The 23345-nt window shown below is 41.6% G+C and overlaps 1 protein-coding gene across 6 annotated transcripts in view; it reads left to right on the forward strand.

The window, feature by feature from the left end:
• The window catches only part of LOC122555972 (lisH domain-containing protein ARMC9), a 146983-nt gene that overhangs the window by 37877 nt on the left and 85761 nt on the right, over positions 1-23345 (forward strand). For all 6 annotated transcript variants that reach the window (XM_043702296.1, XM_043702294.1, XM_043702297.1 and 3 more), the window contains exons 7-8: positions 1719-1743; positions 19756-19913. In XM_043702296.1, coding sequence (XP_043558231.1) covers positions 1719-1743; positions 19756-19913 — 183 coding nt within the window. The remainder of the gene's footprint in view (positions 1-1718; positions 1744-19755; positions 19914-23345) is intronic.

Consider the following 23345-nt stretch of genomic DNA (forward strand, 5'->3'; position numbering starts at 1 on the left):
GATGCTGACTATCAAACGTTGTAACTGATTTTACATCATGTGATGGAGATAAAAAGGATTTGGCTTCATACCCGTTGTGTGGAGTATGGTAGAGGAGGTCAGTTTATTTTATATAGAGGTTGAGAACAGAGTGGAATAACTTCGGATAGTTCATTTGTACTAAAGGTAAGTGGTAAAGTTGCCATAGTCCTACTGGTCTGTGGAGCTGCTCTTTCATTAAAGAGATAGTTGGTGGTGGTTTAGCCCCAAGAGTCATCATGCCTCAGGCCTTGGGGGAGACGCTGAGCAGGAGAGTCTTTCATGGGAACCTCAGCTGGTGTTGGAATTGCACCTATGTTATCGTGTGACTCTGCATTGCAAACCAGCCATCCAGCCAAATGAGCTAACTGATAACTGCGCACACACACACACACACACACACACAGTTGTACAGGAACTGGAAAAATGTATCCTTTTTTGAAGGTTTTGCATGCTTTAATAATGTATAATGTTCTTGTGTATCTTTAATTGCTGCTGACTAGAACACTAGGATAAGCAATTAATTTTCCATGAACTAACGACTCGCTGAGTGAAGGACCTACCCCTAACATCAGTCCTATATCTACCCCCCCTTAATTTAAAGCTATGCCCCCTTGTAATACCCGACTCAATACGCGGGAAAAGGTTCATACTGTCGACCCTATCTAACCCCCTAATCATCTTGTACAGAAACTGGAAAAATGTATCCTTTGCCCTTTGAATGTTCCTTGTTTGAAGGTTTTGCATGCTTTAATAATGTATAATGTTCTTGTGTATCTTTAATTGCTGCTGAGTAGAACACTAGGATAAGCAATTAATTGATACCTGGCCATATTAAGGGCCGTGAAACAGCTATCTTTATAACTTGGTTGCCTTGTTCAATTTAAAAAGCAGAAAAACTTGCATTTATATGTCATTTTTCCTCATGATAGTGCATCTCAAAGCAGTACTCAGCCAATGAAGGACTTCTTGCAATCTAGTCATTGTTATAATGTAGGAAACACAGCAGCCAATATGCACAGAGCAAAACCCCACAAACGGCAGTGTAATGATGATGAGATAATGTTATCAGTCAGTTGTGCTGTTCAGGTTTTATAACAGCCACATTTGGCAACAATAAGTAACTACTGGTGTGTTGTAGGTTCAAAAACGTTTGAGTCTTTGGTTTGAAAAACTGGCATGAATAGGCTGAGCCACCCTCTTACAAGATGCTGTACTGGTATTGGAGATAACCCTGCAAAGTAAATTAGGTAATACATGGGCATAGAATATTGACCACACAATTTTTAAAATACTTTTTTTCACACAATAGAGTAGCATGAACAGAATAATTATTTTTGCAAACCTTATAAAATTATAAGATATTGATACTGGCTGTCCACAGTGCCAGAGATCCGGGTTCAATTCCCGGCTCAGGCGACTGACTGTGTGGAGTTTGCACAATCTCCCCGTGTCTGTGTGGGTTTCTTCCGGGTGCTCCGGTTTCCTTCCACAGTCCAAAGATGTGCAGGTCAGGTGAATTGACTATGCTAAATTGCCCGTAGTGTTCAGTGAAGGGGTATGTTGTAGGGGTATGGGTGGGTTGCGCTTCGGCGGGTCGGTGTGGACTTGTTGGGCCAAAGGGCCTGTTTCCACACTGTAAGTAATCTAATCTAATTAATCTAAAAGAAAAGCCGTGGTCCTTAACTTTTCGTTCAAAGAAAGAAAACGGACAGAGTTCGAAAGGTAATGACTCTTAATATGTTGCTGTTAATGTTTTATTAATTCCACAGAGAGTAAAAATAGTGACTGATTAAAGCATTACCGTCAACTTCTACATCTATTTATTAACAGATTTAAGATTGTATCGCAGCTTTCAAAGTCATGGCTACAAATATAATAATATTTTCAAGTGCTTGTTCAGTAAAATGTGTGCATTGTTTCTGAACAGTAAAGGTAAACGTACTTAACGGTTGGAAATTGTTCATTGGCAGTACCCATAATCAGGAAATTGTTACTTTAGCTGTGAAACATTGTCAACTGGAGCTCGCTAATCTGATTCTTTTGCAGTGATAGTGGGGTCACAGTTCCTGCTTTCAGACTGCAAATGTTCTTGCAGTAGAAGCTAAGATCAAACTATTACATATTATCTATCCCGAAATCTAAATTGATAATCTAGACCATCTGAGTTCAAGTCCTACCAAACCACTTTGAGATTTAATTTCAGTTCAACAAAAAAATCCTGGCAATAGAAAACCTGTAGAAGTGACCATTAAACTGTTGGACTGTTGTGAAAATTTAACTAAATCACTGATGTCTTCGAAGAATGTGACCTGCTGATTATGTGTGGCTCCATGCAATTATGAGTGATGTAACTCATCACAAAGTTGTTATAATTTTTTGTGCTACTTGGAGGAATATGACAAATTAACTATTACACTTTTGTAGTAGAATTGCTCTTCTAGGATTCTACTATCACATTACCAAAGAGTATTTACTGCTCAAAGAGAGTAATAAGTCTTTGCGAAAGCAAGAATGAGCTTTAGATATTAAAAACAGAAAATTCTGGAGAAACGTGGCAGATTTGGCAGAATCTTTGGATAGTGAAACAAAGTTATCATTTTGAGTACAATGATTTCTTCTGAACCCATTTATCAATTTATAATCTTTATCATGTAAATTTCTTTTAAAGAAAATATTGAAGATAAAACTAAATGTGATCATGTTCACCCTTTGTTTATTTTACCTTTTTCACTTTAATCTTTTCATGTTGTTTATGACCTTTAAAACTGTTTTATTGTCTCCTCAAATTCAGCAAGAAAGTATTTAAACTGGAACCAGTATATTTAGTGGGTGCCGAACTATAATTATTTGCTTCTTGAAGATGTAGATTGAGATGTTGACCCTGCTTCTCATTTGAATCTTTCAATCTGCTTGTATTGAATGCTATCTTGACCAATTTTGCAGGTATATTATCACACGATAAAAGAAGGAAATCAGGAGAAGGGAGGATTTATCTCAATACAAAAACACTCCTGTTCTTTGATTATAAAGGCCAATTGTCATTGAGAAATGTAGAACACAAATTAAAATCCAAAGAAACACAGATGTTGGAAATCAGAAGCAAAATCAGAAAGTGCTGGAAAAAATTCAACAAGTCTGACAGCAACTCTGTTCTGAAGAAGGTCACTGGACCCAAACTGTTTACTCTGCTTTCTGTCCAGGCATCATACTGAGCGTTTCCAGAAATTTCCGATTTTGTTTCTCTGACCCTCTCACAGAAGAAAACGTGTTAAAATGAGCACCTGCATAATAGAAGATTGTAAATCCAATTTTTAAATTTTCATAATTAAGGAAATTGTAGAAGCTTCTTCACATTCTGGTCCATTAAGATAATTTATGAAAGAGAATATAGTATAGTGTTTCTGATGGGGACATTGGAATTGCCACATGACAGTTAATGCAGTGGAAGATAATCTTGAAATCGATGAAAAACACAATTTGAGACAAAATAGGAGAAGCTTTATTCTGCATTTAGCTTTATTTTATTAATTCAATAAGTGTGATTTGTGTGGCTTATGTGGAAAAAAATGACATTTCCAAGCACCACCATGAATTAAAATTAATGAACAAAAATAATAATTTGAAGTGAAAGCTGCAAGAGCTTCAACCTAAAGCTCCTTGAAAGTGGAGTCACATGTAGATAGGATAGTGAAGAAGGCATTTGGTATGCTTTCCTTTATTGGTCACAGTATTGAGTACAGGAGTTGGGAGGTCATGTTGTGGCTGTACAGGGCATTGGTTCGGCCACTTTTGGAATATTGTGTGCAGTTCTGGTCTCCTTCCTATCGGAAAGATGTTGTGAAACTTGAAAGGATTCAGAAAAGATTTACAAGGATGTTGCCAGGGTTGGAGGATTTGAGCTATAGGGAGAGGTTGATTAGGCTAGGGCTGTTTTCCCTGGAGCGTTGGCGGTTGAGGGGTGACCTTATAGAAGTTTATAAAATTATGAGTGGCATGGATAGGCTAAATAGGCAAAGTCTTTTCGCTGGAGTGGGGGAGTCCAGAACTAGAGGGCATAGGTTTAGGGTGAGAGAGGCAAGATATAAAAGAGACCTAAGGAGCAACTTTTTCACACAGAGGGTGGGGAGGGGCAGGGGTATAGAATGAGCTGCAAGAGGAAGTGGTGGAGGCTGGTACAATTGCAACATTTAAAAGGCATATGGATGGGTACATGAATAGAAAGGGTTTGGTTGGATATGGGCCGGGTGCTGGCAGGTGGGACTAGATTGGGTTGGGATATTGGTCAGCATGGACAGATTGGAATGAACGGTCTGTTTCCGTGCTGTACTTCTGTATGACTCTGTGACTCTATAGTAATATGCCATCAACTGATTGCTTTGTTGAACATAGGTAAAACTTGATGGATCTGACAAGTTCCTGTAGGTATTCTGTAAATTGACAGCTTGCACCTTTGGATAGCTGATTAATGAACAAGAGTTTTGAACAAATGATTGTGAGCAGAAAATAAGATTACGGGATAATTTTGGCAAAATGAAATAGGCCTATTGTGTTAAATTTAGAATAGCAGTTAAGGAAGAGGAATGAGGAAACTGCAAAAAAAGTAGAGATAAGTTAAGTGAGTTGCAAAGATCTGGCAAATGTGGGGAAAATGTGAAATTATTTATCTTGATGGAAAGAATAAAACCATTTTTTATAAAAGATGAGAGATTGCAGAGCTTTGAGATTCAGAGGGATCTGAATGTCCTCTTGCTTGAATTACCAAAAGCTCATGTACAGGTGCCCAGATACTTAGGCAAGCTAACAGATTGTTATCATTTATTTTAAGGAAGGTTATGCTTCAGTTACATAGGATACTGTTGAGACAACATGTGGAATACTGTCTACGGTGTAGATATCTTTGAGGAAGGGTGTAAATGTGTTTGAAGTAGTTTATTGGACTAAAATCTGGAACGTCCGGGTTGTCTTGTAACGAAAGACTGGGTTTGATTTGATTTATTATTGTTACATATACAGGTAGTTCTCCTCCAATGCCATAGTTGCATTTCAGCAAAACCTCGTTTAATAGAAAATTGCTTAATATAAATAATGGGGCCTATGAGAAAAGTGGGGCTTGGGCCAGACCAACAAAAAATATCACTCACGATTACTTAAAAACCTTGGTGAATGGTCAGATGCATGGCAGATGCAGTTTAATGTGGATAAATGTATGGTTATCCACTTTGGTGGCAAGAACAGGAAGGCGGATTACTATCTAAATGGAATCAATTTAGGTAAAGGGGCAGTACAAAGAGATCTGGGTGCTCTTGTACACCAGTCAATGCAGGTAAGCATGCAGGTACAGCAGGTAGTGAAGAAGGCTAATAGCATCCATATCCTCGGCAGAGTGGGAGGGGAGTTGAAATGTTGAGCCACATGGCGGTGTGGTTGATTGGTGCGGGTGTCCCGGAGATGTTCCCTGAAGCGCTCTGCTAGGAGGCACCCAGTCTCCCCATTTAGGACAGAGATGAGGAGAAACTTGTTCACCCAGAGAGTGGTGGCTGTGTGGAATGCTCTTCCCCAGAGGGCAGTGGAGGCCCAGTCTCTGGGTTCATTTAAGAAAGAGTTGGGTAGAGCTCTCAAGGATTGTGGAATCAAGGGTTATGGAGATAAGGCAGGAACAGGATACTGATTAAGGATGATCAGCCATGATCATATTGAATGGTGGTGCAGGCTCGAAGGGCAGAATGGCCTACTCTTGCATCTATTGTCTATCGTCTAAAACCATCCAAATGTCTAACACCAAGTAAAGCACAACCTGAATTAAGGTACAAATCATATTTATCAATAAAACAAAAGTAAATTTAACACAGTACATTTAAAAATATTATTAATGCGGGGCAGAAGGTCATCATGGTGAGTAAGGTAGATTCCCTCATTCCTGTTAAGCGAGCTATATCACATATTCTCTCCTTAATATCTAGCGTCTCTTCCAGTGTTATAGCCTTTCTTTTGTGTTCACCACCTGCACATTTATCACCAGGACGCATCTTGCTAACATTCTTGTCACTGTGCCCCTCCACTTTTTAAAAAAATGGGATAATGTAGGGAGTAGTGTAGCTTTCACAGGAAGCTGCTGAATGCATCTCTCTCGGAAAGATGCTCTCTGTGCAGTACCTCTCTCATAAAGCTGCTCTATTGGCAGCTAACATTGGCGCATGTGCAGAACAAAGTGGGTGAAACCATTGCCCCTGAAATCACGCAATTGAGAACAGGGGTAAACGTTCTTGAAAATACTGTTCCTTAATTTCTCAGCGACATTATGAACAAATCGCACTGACGGAACGCGCATTATCTGAGCGCACTACCTGTATTGAGATACAGTGAAAAGTATTGTTTTCTGTGCTAACCGGACAAATCATACCTTATTTCAGCGTATTAGAACAGAATGCAGAATAAAGTGTTACAGTTAGAGAGAAGATGCAGAGAACAAGCAACTCTAATATATCAGACGTTTGTTCATAAGTTTGATAACAGCCGTGAAAAAACTGTTCTTGAATCTGTTTTCAAGCTTTTATATTTTCTGCTGATGGATCAGGTTGGAAAAGAGTATAACTGGGGTGGGAAGGGTCTTTGATTTTGTTGGCTGCTTTCCCAAGGCAGTGGAACATGTAGATGGAGTCACTGGAAAGAAGGCTGGATTTCATGGCGGACTGGGCTCTGTTCATAACTCTGTAATTTCTTGTGGTCTTGGGCAGATCACTTGCCATACCAAGCTATTATGCATCCAGATAAGATGCTTTCTGTGGTACATCTTGGACATTTTGAATTTCCTTGGTCTTCTTAGGAAGTAGCGGCATTGGTGTGCTTTCTTTATAGTAGATGCACCAAACAGATTGTTGGTGATATTTGCTCCTAGGACCTTGAAGTTCTCGACGTCTTCCACCTCAGCAGACAGATGTGTGTCCTGCACTCTGCTTCCTGAAGTCTATGACCAGCTCCTTCATTTTGGTGCATTGAGGGAGACATTGTTGTCTTTACACCATGTCACTAAGCACTTTTTTCCCTATCATTCTCGTTGTTATTTTAGATCTGACCCACTATGATTATCTAAGTAAGAGTTGGAGCTGAATTTGGCCATACTGTCATAAGCGTGTAAGCAACATACTAAGGTACTGAGTACAGAGCCTTGTAGGGCACCATCGTTGAGGATTATTGTGGAGGAGGTGTTGTCACCTGTCTTTACTAATTATGGTCTGTGAGTCAGGAAGTTGAGGATGCAGTTGCAAATAGGGAGCAGCATCCTAGGTTTGGCAATTAATTTTGTTGGTATTGTGGTGATGGAGGTAGAGCTAATGTCAATAAATAGGAATCTGGTGTAGGTCATTGTTATCCAGATGTGTAGGGCATGTGCCAAGGACCTATTATGATGATAGGTGAATTGCAGTGGATCAAGGCAATCTGGGAGGTTGGAATTTATCTGTGCCCTTAGTAACCTCTGAAAGCACTTCCTAATGATGGATTCAGAGCCACTTGTCATTAAGGTACATTGCCTGATTTTTCTTTGGCACCAGGAAGGTAATAGTCTTCTCAAAATAGGTAGAAACCTCATATTGTTGGAAGGAGCAGTTAAAGATGTCCGCAAGTACTCCTGTCAGTTGGTCCATGCAGGATCTGAGGGCATGGCGAGGGACTCCATCCAAGCCAGTCGCTTTCCATGGGTTCATTCTGAAGAAGGCTGACCTGATGTCTGCAGTGGTGACTGTGGATGAGGTGCAGCTGAGGTTGTCAGGGCAGGTGACATCATTTCATTGAACTTCTGTTCAAAATGAGCATAGAATGCATTGAGCTCATCGGGAGGGATGCATCATTGTCAGCAATTTTACTCAACTTCACTTTGTAGCCCATTATATCATGTCAGCCTTGCCATCGTGGACGTGTTCATGTGGTTAGTCTGGTATTATCTGTTGGCATCCCTGATGGCTTTGTGAAGATTCGACCTAGATTTCCTGTTTAGGTCAGGGTCACCTGTACGCCGCAGACCTGGACTTGAGTAGGGAGTGGATTTTCCGGTTCATCCATGGTTTCCATTTGGGGAACACTTGTATTAGCTTCTTTAGCACACAAGTGAAGTCTGTGATGGTACTGGCATACTCGTTAGGTTGGACGTTGAGTTCTTATATATCGATCAGTCCACCAACTCCAAGCTTTTCCATTACCTCAGACCAGCTATACTGGATCCTCATGCTTCAGTTTCTGCTTGTAAGCTGGGAAAAGGGGCGCATCTTATGGTCTGATTTTCCAAAATGAAGAGTGGTTGTGTAGCAATGTTCCAGGGTGTTTGTGCCTACAGTGGGACAGGAGACATGTTGGTGGCATCTTAGTACCACAGATATTGACCTGACTGAAGTCGCCAACTATGATGAACAGGGCCTCAGGGTACTACGTCTCAAGGCTATTTGTGGCATTGTAAATTTCATCAGATGCTCTTCACATCTGCATTGGGTTGGATGTAGATTACTGTCTGGATAGCAGAAGTAAACTCCCTTGGCCGGTTATAGGGACTGCACTTCACTGATAGATATTCTAGGTCCAGAGACCAGTGACACCTCAGGGTCTCACATCTGAGCACCAAGAGGTGTTGATCAGGATGCAGATCCCTCTGCTGTTTGCCTTGCCATGTGGTCCATCTGATGGACTCAGAAGCCGTCAGGTTGTAAGACAGCCAGGTGAAGCAGGAGTGAGCCATGTCTCTGTAAAACAAAGCACACAACAGTGTCTCAATTTTCTTTGGTAGGTGAGTCTAGCTTTATACCTTGGACAGGCTAGGCTTGTGTCTGCTGGGGTTCAGAAGAGTCAGAGGCATCTTGACTGAAGCATAAAAGATCCTGAGGGGTCTAACGGGGTGGATGTAAGAGGATATTGCCTCTTATGGGAAAATCAAGAAAAAGAAGTTACTGTTTATAAGTGGTTACTCATTTAAAACAGAGATAAGGTGAAATTTCTTCCCACAGAGAGTTATGTCTTTGAAACTCTCTTCTTGGAATGGCAGAGGAAGTGGATCTTTCAATAATCTAAAAACAGAGATAAGTAACAGGTTTTCAGGAGCAGGCAGGAATTTGGAAATATGTTTATAATCAAATCCAAGTGGCCTGCTCCTGCTCCTTATTTATATGTTACATAAAATATTTTCAGTATCAAATAAACGTATGACAAGTAGGAACATGGCATTCTTGACTGCTATCTCTATAATATAAAGTGTGTATGTGTAAATTTTACTTTCACATTGGCACCCACTTCTGCAAATTGGCAGTTTGAAAACAGAGGAACCTTGATTATCCGAACGAGATGGGCAGGCACTATTTTGTTCAGGTAATTGATTAATTGAATAATCGATTTTACCTTAAACAAGGGAAGCCATGCTGATCTAATGCTGTACTCTGCCAGAGAATTTATTTAAATCTATAATTTTACTGTATTGAGCGCAAGAGGACACAGATTTCACATGATGAACAAAATAAATCAATGATAATACAAGAAAAGTTCTTAAAAATGCAACAGTAGTCACTGTTTGGCAAGGAATAGTGAAGACAGCATTTAACAAGATCCCAAACAGCTTCTATGATCGCAACAGCATTTGTCAGTTTCTGGGAATGTAGTCTCGCAATAGAAAAACAGAAGCAGCGCCTTGCGTTCTCTGCCTTTTCTAAAATGAAGGGCCTGGTAAGGTGACGGGAATACCTGTATGGTAATGTAAAACACTTACTTTTGTAAAAGGCTGTGTAACAACCCTTACCTTAAAAAAAAATGTAGTCGTTGAATCCAGTGGCGGCACGGTGGCTCAGTGATGGTTAGCACTGCTGTCTCACTACACCTCACAGCACGGGACCTGGGTTTGATTCCAGCCTCAGGCGATGTACAACCCATGTACAAAACCAACATCATCTACAAAATTCCATGCAAGGACTGTCACAACCACTACGCAGGACAAGCGGGAAGAAAGTTAGCCACCAGGATACATGAACACCAGCTAGCCACAAAAAGACACAATCCTCTCTCCCTTGTAGCCCTACACGAGGATGAAAAAAAACACCAATTCGACTGGGACAATACATCTATCCTGGGACAGGTTAAGCAAAGACATGCCAGAGAATTCCTAGAGGCCTGGCACTCCAACCAGAACGCCATGAACAAACACATAGATCTAGTTACCATCTATCAACCCTTCAGAAAACGAACAGGAAATGACATCACCACAAACGCCAGGAATCCCATCCAGGACAAGCATATAAATAGAAAGCAGGAGACAACAGCTTCGCTTCACTTGGAGGTCGCCACTGATGATGTTACCTAGCCAGGTAATGAAACGTCTGGATATCAAACCTACAGCTCGGCGAGAAAAGCTACATCCTCAGGCGACTGTCTGTGTGGATTTTGCATATTCTCCCCGTCTCTTCGTGGGTTTTCTCTGGGTGCTCCGGTTTCCTCCCGCCAGATGTGCAGGTGAGGTGAATTGTTCATGCTAAATTGCCCATAGTGTTCGGTGCATTAGTCAGGGGTAAATATAGGGTAGGGGAATGGGTCTCTGTGGGTTACTGTTTGGAGGGTCGATGTGGACTTGTTGGGCCAAATGGCCTGTTTCCATACTGCAGGGAATCTAATCTATGATGCTTGAGTTGCTTGTGTTTCTTTGTTTTTGTTAGCGTTTTCACATGTTCTTTAGTACAGGTAAGTCAAATACACTTACCTATTTGATATAACATTTTTGCAGGGCCTTGAAATCTTTTTCGAATAATCCAAAATTATGATAATTGATATTTGAATAATCAAGGTTCCTCTGTACTGGTGTTTTTAACATGTTTCCAGCAGAATGCAATGTTGAATATCTCAAGATATTCATTACATAAATTGCTTTGAGTATTTGTATTTCTGCAATACAGATTGCAATATATTTACAAAACATTAATTGAGATTTTATCAGTCCAACAAGGATGTTAACTTTAGGAGGATAGGGTGTGTACTATATATGCACTGCCCATCTGAAGTTAGCATCCTTGTTAAATATACCCTTTATGAGCTTTCTTTTTTTAGAAAAGATAAACAATCCGTCTTTTATACTCTTCGATTTAAAGATTCTTCTTTGAGAAAAAAATGATTCACATTGAGTTAGAGAAAGAAGCCTTCAGCTCCTCAAGTTCATACTGGCTCTCGACAGAGCAATCCAACCAGCATTAACATAGAGTCCTGGAATTTCACATGACAACACATGTGTAAAACTTGATTAGAAGTGCAGTGCACAAGACCGAGAGGTGAATTTCATTATTTTTACTTGCCTTCTCTCCTGCCTAGAAAAGAGATTTATGTATTTATTTTTTTCACTTCGTTTTGTGTTTTTGCCAAATCCCATTTGTGAAGTCCCTTTTTAAAATGATGTGCTTTTATTCTTCAGGGTTAAAACAAGGGTAGATCTATTACTGCATCCAAGACCTGAGGGGAATATTTTGCTATACAAATTCATACACTCGTGCATTCAAAATAGGAAGAAAAGTGAAGGCAATGGAACGACGTTCAAATGACAAAATACTTTAATTTAGATGAATTAATATTTAATTTTGAGAGACCAGTGAGTGTTAATTCAAGGTTCCTTCAGTTGGTCAAGCACATTTTTTTTTGTAAGAGCTCATACACAGTCGAATTGATGATGAGGGTACAGTAATTGTAAGCTGGGAATTGATTCACTTTCCAGGCAAGACACAGGGATCAGACTTGAGAGATATTAAGATCAGAGGCAGACATTTAGCTAATTCTGGAGCTGCTTACCCTTTCAGTGTTATCATAGACTGAACAAATAAACGTCAGAGCTGTAGCTCAGTACCCTTTATGTCCAGAAAATAAAAGCAAGTTTTGGAGTAGACTTAGTGACTTGCTTTGTCTATACTCTCCTCAGTACATGGATTAGGAATGGAGTATGTCCTGGTTATGGCATTTACTTCCCAGATAGCATTGTGGTGCTATGTAAGACCATAAGACATAGGAGCAGAAATTAGGCCATTCAGCCCATCAAGTCTGCTCTGCCAATCAAACATGATTGGAGACAAAAAAAAAACTGCAGATGCTGTCGATGCACAATAGTCAGGCTGGAAGCTGCAAGAACACAGCAAGCCAGGCAGCATCAGGAGGTGGAGAACTTGATGTTTCAGGTGTAACCCTCCTTCAGGACTTTTCCACCTCCTGATGCTGCCTGGCTTGCTGTGTTCTTGCAGCCTTTGCCTGTCTACTGCCAGTCAATCGTGGCTGATAAGTTTCTCAACCTTATTCTCCTGCCTTCTCCCCATAACCCTTGATCCTCTTGACAACCAAGAGCCTATCTATCTCTTAAATATACTCAATGACCTGGCCTCCACAGCTGTCTTTGATAATGAATTCCAAAGATTTACCACTTCCTGGCTGAAGAAGTTTCTTCTTCTCCGTTCTCTAAACGGTTTTTTCTTTAAGGCTGTGCTCTAGGCTCCTGCTAATGGAAGCATCTTCCCAATGTTCACCCGGTCCAGGCAGTTCAGTATTCTGTAAGTTTAAGGCTGTTCAGTCTATGATAACACTGAAACGATAAGCAGCTCCAGAATTAGCTAAATGTCTGCTTCTGATCTCAATGTCTGTTAAGTCTGATCCCTGTGTTTTGTCTGGAAAGTGAATCAATTCCCAGCTTACAATTACTGTACCCTCATCATCAATTCGACTGTGTATGAGTTCTTACAAAAAAAGTCTGTGCTTGACCAACTGAAAGAACCTTAAATTAACACTCACTGGTCTCTCAAAATTAAATATTAATTCATCTAAATTAAAGTATTTTGTCATTTGAACTTCTTTCTATTGCCTTCATTTTTCTTCCTATTTTGAATGCATGAGTGTATGAATTTGTATAGCAAGATATTCCCCTCAGGTCTTGGATGCAGTAATAAATCTACCTTTGTTTTAACCCTGAAGAATAAAAGCACATCATTTTAAAAATGGACTTCACAAATGTAACTGCACTTGAACTCCTCATGTGGTACTCTCAAGTGTAGCGGAGCTTTATAACTTTTCTTGATTTGTTACCTTGAGCAGTGGTTGGTAACTAACATGTCTCATTTCACTTGGGACTCTCCTGCCCTTAGGTGGCTGTTGAGTTACCTTGGTCTGGGAGGCTTCAGCTGCTCAGGCTCTCGGCTCTTTTGGGGACCAGTAAAGGCTTGATTTCTTGCCTGATCTCAGCTAACCTGTTAGGGCTCAGCTGATAGGCATTTTGATATATTAATGAGGACCTACCTCATTCATACCATGGCCTGCTGGTGTGATATATCTCAGCTAATCCGTGTGGATTTCTTTCAACTTCCCAAGCAGCTTTACCACCACCTCCCAATGCTGTTTGGTCAGAGGTGCTAACTTGGCATTTAAGATTACAGTGTATGCCAATCTTTCACCTGAGAGTTCAACAACTTTTTTGTTCTTCATTCTCATCTGATACCATCTTGGCTGTCATCAGGTGGTGTCCATCCTCTGGTTGACAATCACTGGTTATGTGGACTTTGGTTTAACTCCATCTTCACTACAGTTGAACTCCTTATGTGGTAGTCCCAAGTGCAATAGAGCTTTATGACTTCTCTTGATTTCTTACCTTCAGCAGTGGTTGGTACCCAATCTGTTCTACTTCACTTTGAACTCTACTAACCATACGTGGTTATCCAGCTGTTATTATACTGCCCTTCAGTTCATCGATTAGGTTGTCATTTTCCTCACCATCTGTCTGTGTTTTTTTGGACCGTCTTTGTTCTCTAAGATCAGGGAAACAGTATTGTCCAAGCTGACCTTTTGTTTATGCAGCAGGCGTGTGAGCATCTCTCCATTTAAAGTTTTGTTTTGGACCTTGTTGCATCCCTTATCCTTTCCTTACCTTGAGGGACAGTACTGCTCACAGGGCTATCTGTTGCTGCTGTGGCCCTTCACCATAGTGAGCTTCCTCACTAGCTCTAAGAGTACTGGCAACCTCTCAGATTTACCTCCAATTTTGAGTGCAGGTTTTGGTAGTCACATCTCTCGCTGGCCAAGCAGAGGTACAGGCTTCTTGTTTTCTACATCTGGGAAGGACAGTTTCCTTATCAACTGTCGGTCTCTTCAGTAGCTTTCCTAGTATCCTGTTTCAACTAGGTAAACATGCTGTTCATCCAGCATGGGTGTAGACTCACTGCCTTTTAAATCAAAGTACTGTAGCTTTTTCATCCGCTGTGGGACTGTTTAGGAACTTCTCTTGTCTCCAAGTAAATATGAAAAGAGTGTTTCAGATAGTCAGACGTCTTTGTCATCCAAAAGGGGTAAAAGCGACCTTTATAAACTTGCCACCTAGGTCTGCAAAATTTCATTGCCTCTGTTTACCCCTGTGGAAAAGGATTTCACTAAGTACATGTTGGCTGTATCTCCTTTTGTTCCTAGCTTTTTTCCTGAACTCAGTTTTGCCTCCCCATGTTGCATGAAAATTAGCAGCAGCAAGCACAGAGTAAACTGGAGAAACTCAGCAGGTCTGGCATCATCTGTGGAGAGAGGAACAGAATTAACATTTCAAGCCTGTTATGACATTCTTTTTTAGAACTTTTGAAGACTCGAACCATTATCTCTGTTTCTGTCTCCACAGATGCTGCCAGACCCAGTGGGTTTCTCCAGTATTCTGTGTTTTATTTGAGATTTCTCGAATCCGCAGTGTTTGCCTTTATTAGTTGGCAACAGCGCTTGAATTGCTTTTCTAATGATTTCCCTAAATTGGTTATAGGGGGATTTTGCTCGTCCCTGTTCTGCCTCAAGAGACTCCCTGTCACATATGGGTCGAGTTAGTTGCATTCCCATGTGGCTCTTTGACTGTGGGTGGGAACTTCCTCACTATCAGTTCTGCGACATAGGATGACCCTTTAGTAAAGAATTTGTTTGCTGATTTGATTTCTAGTTCACTCCTTTTATGGTTTTCAATGCAGTATTCGGGCAAGGATATTTGGTGCACAGGGACAGGCGCACAGCTCACAGATTGAATCAGTCTGCATCTCAGGAGTGGTGTTTTCTCACTTAATGCCTTAGCTGCTCACAATATTCTTGCCTTGTTTGTTAATGGCTTTCTCCTCATGGCACATTTTATAGGCTCACAGTATCTCTATTTTGACTTATTGTTTAGACACAGAACATGAAATTGCTGTTCAGCAGTCATCGGTGAACAAGGTATACATGTTGCGAGGTCTGTTTTTTTTTATCCACACCATGTGCCAGCAGCTTGTATGGCAAGTATGCTATTGTGCATCAACCAAACGACCATGTTGCAAAGTAGAAAGGCAGTAGTGTTCAGTTGAGTCAAGGAGGTTTGCTGTTAGTTGGGTGATGCCAATGTCAAGGACAGCACCTGCAATCAGTCCAGCGATTAGGTGCTGGGCAGCATGGTGGCTAAGTGTTTAGCACGATAGCTTCACAGCCCCAGGGATCCGGGTTGGCTTCCAGCCTCAGGACAATGTCTGTTTGGAGTTTGCACATACTCCCCGTGTCTGCATGGTTTTCCTCCGGGTGCTCCCGTTTCCTCCCACAGTCCAAAGATGGGTAGGTTAGGTGGATTGGCCATGCTAAACTGCCCATAGTGTCCAGGGATGTGCAGGCTAGGTGAATTAGCATGGGAAATGCAGGTTACAGCACTAGGGGGGAGTGTGGTTTGTTTGGGATGCTGTTCAGAGGTTCGGTGTGGATTCAATGGGCCAAATGGCCTGCGAGCACACTGCAGGGATTCTATGATTCATGACACCATGATACAGTCAGATGTCCGCTTTGGCAGTCAGACTCAAGAATGGTGTGTCCAGTGCAGTCTGGGGACTGGGCCTTAGTCAGTCCTGCTGGTCCAGTGGATTCAGGGGTTGAGATTGTCAGTTCAGGAGCTTCATAAAAGCAGTCAGCGGTCTGGTCAATCATCACTCGGAATTGTCCATGCAAGTTGTTTGGCAGACTGGAGCATGGTCATTCCTTGGTGTAAGTGGAATGAATGTCCTGGATGATTAACAGAAGACACTGTTTTGGTAAGCAGCCGGGGTGGGATTTGATCCTGGGAATTGTAGGCAGCAACCTTGGATACTTAAGGTGCAAGGACAGGGAAGGGTGAAACTTCAATCCATAGGGAGGATGATCTTTGCTTCGACTGGGAAACAGTGCAGCATGATGGTTGGCATCACCAAAACTGTGGTGATTCGACTTGAAGTCTCAACTCCAGGGGGTGGGTGGCAATTCGTGGCTGTTTAGTACTAATGGCTGTTCAAGAAATGCGAAATAGTAAGAGACATGAAGGCTTGGGGGAGGGACCTGATGACTATTTCCCACACTCTACAGCTTAAAACCACAAATTTTCAGCTCTTCTAGAATCACTTTGGACTCACATTGGAATATAGATAGGCTGGAGAGTTGGGTGGAGAAATGGCAAATGAAGTTCAGTCCGGGCATATGTGAGGTGATGCATTTTGGAAGATCCAATTCAAGAGTGAACTATACAGTAAATGGAAAGGCCCTGGGAAAAATTGATGTACAGAGATATCTGAGTGTTCAGGTCCATTGTACCGTGAAGGTGGGTCAATAGAGTGGTCAAGAAGGCGTACGGCATGCTTTCCTTCATTGGACGAGGTATTGAGGACAAGAGTTGGCATCATGTTACAGTTGTATAAGGCTTTGGTTCAGCCACATTTGGAATGCTGCATACAGTTCTGGCTGCCATATTACCAAAAGGATGTGGATGCTTTGGAGAGGGTGCAGAAGAGGTTCACCGGATGTTGCCTGATATGGAGGGCTCTAGCTATGAAGAGGGGTTGAGTAGATTAGGATTATTTTCATTAGAAAGATGGAGGTTGAGGGGGTACCTGATTGAGGTCTACAAAATCATGAGAGGTATAGACAGGGTGGAAAGCAAGAAGCTTTTTTCCCCAGAGTGGGGGACCCAATTTTGAGAGGTCACAAGTTCAAAGTGAGAGGGGAAATGTTTAGGGAAGATATGCGTGGAAAGTTCTTTACGCAGAGGGTGGTGAGTGCCTGGAACGTGTTGCCAGCAGAGGTGGTAGAGGCTGTCACAGTCATATAAGATGTATCTAGACAGATATGTGAATGGGCAGGAGCAGAGGGATACAAACCCTTAAAACATAGGCGGCAGGTTTAGATAGAGGATCTGAATCGGTGCAGACTTGGAGGGCCGAAAGGCCTGTTCCTGTGTTGTAATTTTCTTTGATCTTTGTTGACTCAACAAGGTAACTTTTTTTTCCCAACAGATACTGCAAGACCTGCTGAGTTTCACCACTACTTTCTGTTTTACTGGATTAGAACCTGATAAGCTTTCAGTAAGCATCTGTGGTGAGGGCTGTCTGTTGTGATTGAATTTTTGTTAAGAGCCTTTGAATCTAAGGGATTTTAATTTAATAATCATTTAATGGTCTTGAAGCAAAAATACTTGCAAGTGTTATCATTAAAAATGCACAATATCGTAAGTGCATATTTGTAATAATTCTTTTCAGATACATAAACTTTGGACAAATATTCAACATCTTTACTCCATGAGCTCAGAAGATGAGGCGGATCTGACTGAAACTTACAAAATACTGAGATGTCCGGGTAGAATGGACATGGAGAAGATGTTTTCAGTAGTAGGAGAGATTAGGACCCAAGTGCACAGCCTCAGAGTTGAAGGCATGACCCTTTCAAACTGAAATGAAGAGGAATTTATTCAGTCAGAGTGTGGTTAATTTGTGGAACTCATTGCCATAGGGGGCTGTGGAAGCCAAGTCATTCAATGAATTTAATAAAGAGATAGATAGGTTCTTGATTGGTATGGTGATCAAGGGTTTTGGGGAGAATGGGACATATCAGCTATGATTTAAAGGCAGAACAGACTCAACAGCTGAATGGCTAATTCTGCTCTTATATCTTATGGTCTTATGTAACAATTTTACCAACTACAGGATGTCCCAACGCACTTGAATGGTCAATAAAGCACTTTTCAGGTATAGCCACTATTATGCTGTAGGAAATATAGCAGCCAGTTTGTACACAGCAAAATATTGGCCAGTACACTGTGATAACTGTTGTCTTCTTCAAAATATTGGCATAGGATCCTTTCCATCCACCTTCTCAAGCACTTTAAGGTCTCACTGAAAAGCAGCACTTCTGACAGTGTAGTATTTCTTCATACTGCTTTGGGGTGCCAGCCTTGATTTGAGTGCTCATTCCTCAGGTTGAACATGAACTCAGAAACTGATGTCTTAGATTCAGAGATGTACAGCATGGAAACAGACTATTCCGTCCAACTCATCCATGCAGACCAGATATCCCAACCTCATCTAGTCCCACTTGCCAGCATTTGGCCCATACCCCTCCAAACCCTTCCTATTCATATAACCATCCAAATGCAATTTAAATGTTATAATTGAACCAGCCTCCATCACTTCCTCTGATAGCTCATTCCATACACGCACCACCCTCTGCAAGAAAAAGTTGCCCCTTAAGTCAATTTTAAATCTTTCCCCTAAATCTATAGAGATTAGATACCCTACAGTGCGGAAACAGGCCCTTCGGCCCAACCAGTCCACACTAACTCTCTGAAGAGTAACCCACCCAGACCCATTTCCTTCTGAATGATGCACCTAGCACTATGGGTAATTTAGCATTACCAATTCACCTAATCTGCACATCTCTGGACTGTGGGAGGAAACCGGAGCACCTGGAGAAAACTCGGGCAGACACGGGGAGAATGTGCAAAATCCACACAGGCAGTCGCCCGAGGCTGGAATCGAACCCGGAAACCTGGTGCTGTGAGGCAGTAGTGCTAACCACTGAGCCACTATGTCACCGAGTTCTGTAGTTCTGGATTACCCCACCCCAGGGAACAGACCTAGTCTATTTACCCTGTCCATGCCCTTCATGATTTTATAAACCTCTATAAAGTCGCCCCTCGACTTCTGATACAGCAGGGAAAATAGCCCCAGCCTATTCAACCTTTCCCTTTAGCTCAAACCTTCCAACCCTGCTAACATCCTTGTAAATCTTTTCTGATTCCTTTCAAGTTTCACAACATCCTTATGATAGGAGGGAGACCAGAATTGCACACAGTATTCCAAAAGTGGCCTAACATGACCTCCCAACTCCTATACTTGGTGCTGTAACCAATAAACGAAAGCATACCAAATGCCTTCTTCTCTGTTCTACCTGCGACTCCATTTTCAAGGAACTATGCACTCCAACGTCTCTTTGTTCAGCAACACTCCTCAGGACCTTACCATTAAGTATATAAGTTCTGTCCTGATTTGTCTTTCCAAAATGCAACACCCCACGATACTAAATTAAACTTTATCTGCCACTCCTCAGCCCATTGGTCCATCTGATCGAGATTCTGAGGTAATCTTTGCCATCCACAACACTTCCAATTTTGGTTTAGAGGTGATTAGTGACCCACTAAGCTACAGCTGATGATACGACATATGCATACCTTTGAACTATTGTGAAAGTGAAAAATTAAGTTCAAGAGAATTTGCAATGTGTGATTTAACTGATATTTAACTTTGACAAATGCAAGGATGCCTTAATTGTAATGATTTGATAGAATTGGAAATTGTTGAATGCTTGAACTGTGAAAGTATTTTCAGGAAAAATGATGGACTAGCAAATTGTATTTAATAATAATAGAGAAGGAAATTTTCTTGTTTGATCATTATATTGATATTTTATTGGCAGAATCGTTGCAACAACTTCAGCAACAGTTACTGGAAACTGAGAGAAAAGCAGCAACATACATGAAGAAGTACAGAAAGATGCAAGAGGATTACCACAGCTTGATTGGAGTCACTGCAGAGCTTGTAGATTCTTTGGAAGCTACAGTAAATGGGAAAATGGTAAGATTCTTTAAGATTGCTCCGTCACCATTTCTGGGTAAGTGCTAACCACCAGCAGGACAGTCTCACTAGAGGTGACAATGCAATGGAATGCAGTTGGAAAGGAGTGACTTTGGGAGTCCTCATTGTGGATTCTGGAGCTTCATGAAGTGTTATGACATTAGTTCAAACACGGGCGAGGAACTGTCATGCTGATGACCACCTACTGCACTCCCTCAGCTCCTGAATCAAAATTTCTTCATGTTGAATACAACTTGGTAGAAGCACTGAGTTTATCAGTGACATAGAATGTACTCTTGTAAAGCATCTTCAATGTCTTTCACCAAAAGAAGTCCAGTAGCACCAAATATTGACTAAGCTGGAGTAATGAGAGAACACAAGGGTCCACTCCAATCTACGTGTCAAAAATTGCAACTGTCAGAACTGGTATGTGTGATAGTCACTGCAGAGACAAAGTCCCATCTTCACACTGAGGTCCACCAGTTGCCCTCTATTGTGTTGTGCAGCATTATCACTGTGCTAAAGGAGGATGGCTTCAGATCTGGCTTAGTAGGTCACCAGTTGGCAACCATGAAAAGTTGTGAACCATCAGGAGCAGAATTGCATTCAAACACACTCACAACGTCATGACCTGCTAAGTGTTTCCCTCTTGTTATGGACTAGGCCAGACCACTCAAAACATTCTTAAGCAGGCAGCTCAGACCATAACTTTGAAATTTGTTTTGGTAAGTGTGCAGTGAAAATTATCTGAAGTGAGGTAGCTAGGTTGACTACCAGGTTTTAAAACAGACAAAAATGTATTCACAAGATTACACAATGAAACACAAAGAACAGAATAAAGAACCCCTACAGAACTCAGTCTATCCAATCTAGACTTAATTATGCTGTTCCAAATATACATAACAGTCCTAATAAGCAAACCCCCTTAAAAACCAGTGTAAATGGAACAGATGCTTACAGGTTGAAGTTAGAAGAGCAGAAGGAGAGAGATAAGTTCCACACAGCTTACTGTTGAACTTCCAAATAGTTCTGGACTAAATTCAAATGCTCAGCTGGAGAGCTGACCACTCCTCTTCCATTGTACAGGTCACTTTTAAAACATGACCACTTTGACCTGAAGTCTCATTACACCTCTTCCCACCCTACCTCTTGCAAAAATGCCATCCCGTATTCCCAATTCCTCCGCCTCCGCCAGATCTGCTCCCAGGAGGACCAGTTCCACCACAGAACACACCAAATGGCCGCCTTCTTTAGAGACCGCAATTTCCCTTCCCACGTGGTTAAAGATGCCCTTCAACGCATCTCGTCTACATCCTGCACCTCCGCCCTCAGACCCCACCCCTCCAACCGTAACAAGGACAGAACGCCACTGGTGCTCACCTTCCACCCTACCAACCTTTGCATAAACCAAATCATCCGCTGACATTTCCGCCACCTCCAAACAGACCCCACCACCAGGGATATATTTCCCTCCCCACCCCTTTCCACCTTCCGCAAAGACCGTACCCTCCGTGACTACCTGGTCAGGTCCACGGCCCCCTGGGATGCTGCCTGAAGCTCCTTGGATGCTGCCTGAACTGCTGTGCTCTTCCAGCACCACTAATCCAGAATCTGGTTTCCAGCATCTGCAGTCATTATTTTTACCTTTAATCTCTGTACCAAACTAGACCAATCGGCACTGGGAACGGTTTATTACCCCTCTGAAAAACACCAAGGACACATTATCCTTGAGGAAAGGGAACAGCTTTTTGAAAAAAGGAAACAGTTTTATGACACCACACCCCGCTTAAAAAAAATCATCAATACCAAAAGATGGCTTCATTTTTAAAACCCTGCAAAACCCCAGTTAGTAGTCGAAACACACATATAAACTATACTAACTATAAACATGCACAGCCGCATGCGAAATCAGGCCGTGGTACACCCGCCAGCGAACGCCTACGTATCTAATTCGGCAATCACATCGGCAATCACATTTTCGCGACCTGTCACATGCACAATTGTCAAACTGAATGGCTGCAACAACAAGCACCATCTAAACAGTCTGGCATTTTTGTCCTTAAAGTTTTCCATACATTTCAACAGCTTAGGATCAGTCTATATGATTGCCTCAGATGCATCACTGGTAATATAAACATTGAAATGTTGTAATGTCAACACCAAGCTTAAAGTCTCTCTCAACTGTTGAATATTTCTGTTGATGAACGTTCACCTTCCTGGAAAAATACCTGATGGGTCTTCCTATCCCTTTGTCATCCTGCAGGAGCACTGCACCAACATCCACATCACTGGCATCGATAGCCACCTTGAAAGGATTTGTGAAATTACGTATAGCTAATACTGGGGCAGTGGTTAACACAGTTTTTAAGCTGTCAAATGCCTTTTGACAGTCTGCTGTCCACTGAAATTTCTTGCCCTTTTTTTAACAATTCAGTGAGTGGAGCAGCCACACTGCAAAATTTCAGCACAAACGTCCAGTAAAATCTACTCAAATCCCAGGAACCTTCGTACCATTGTTTCTGTCGATGGTGTGGGAAATTCCCCAATTACCTTCATTTTTACATCCCGTGGAGTCATTTGTACATGTCCAGGAAGGTGACTTGGGCTTTGCCAAATTCTCTTTTAGCTAGGTTTACCACCAAGCCTGCCTTCCAAAGTCGATTGAAAAAGTCCAGTAAATGCTGTAAATGTTCCTTCCATGACTGACTAAAAATCACCAGGTCATCAATATACACCACATAGTTGGGTAATCTGGCAATAACCTTATCAGTTAATCTCTGAAATGTGGCTGGAGCATTTTTCATACCAAATGACATGAATTTGAACTGATGTACTCCATTTGGCGTTATGAAAGCCGAAATTGCCTTTGCTCTCTCTGACAGAGGTAATTGCTAATAGCCTCTGAGCAAGTCCCACTTAGAAATATAAGTTTTTCCCACTTTTTCGACACAGTCCTCCAACTGTGGAATTGGATATGCATAAGTCTTTGTAACGGCATTGACTTTGCGATAGTCCACACATAACTGTTGGATACCATCTGTCTTTGGCACCATGACTGTGGGTGAGCTCCAGTCACTGTAATTCACTTTGATTATGCCATCTTGGAACATGCGCTCTATCTCGTTCTGAACCGGTGCCAATTTTGGAGGGTTATGCCTATAAGGATGTTGCTTAATCGGAACAGCATCTCCTATCTCTACATCATGCACAATTAGATTAGTACTGCCCAGTTTATTTCTGCATATCTCTCCATGTGAAAATAATAACTCTTTCAGGTCATTTCCGTTTTCTAGTGGAAGGTAACTCAATTTATCCTAATTTTTGACAACCTCCTTACTGTCCAATTTGATTTGAGGAATGTCCAATTCAGAATCCTCTGAACTTGGTTCTTCCTTCTGTGCTGTAATCATTAACACCTTCTCCTCTTGCTTC

This window comes from Chiloscyllium plagiosum, chromosome 13, assembly GCF_004010195.1.
Source record: "Chiloscyllium plagiosum isolate BGI_BamShark_2017 chromosome 13, ASM401019v2, whole genome shotgun sequence".
In the NCBI taxonomy this organism is placed as follows: Eukaryota; Metazoa; Chordata; class Chondrichthyes; order Orectolobiformes; family Hemiscylliidae; genus Chiloscyllium; species Chiloscyllium plagiosum.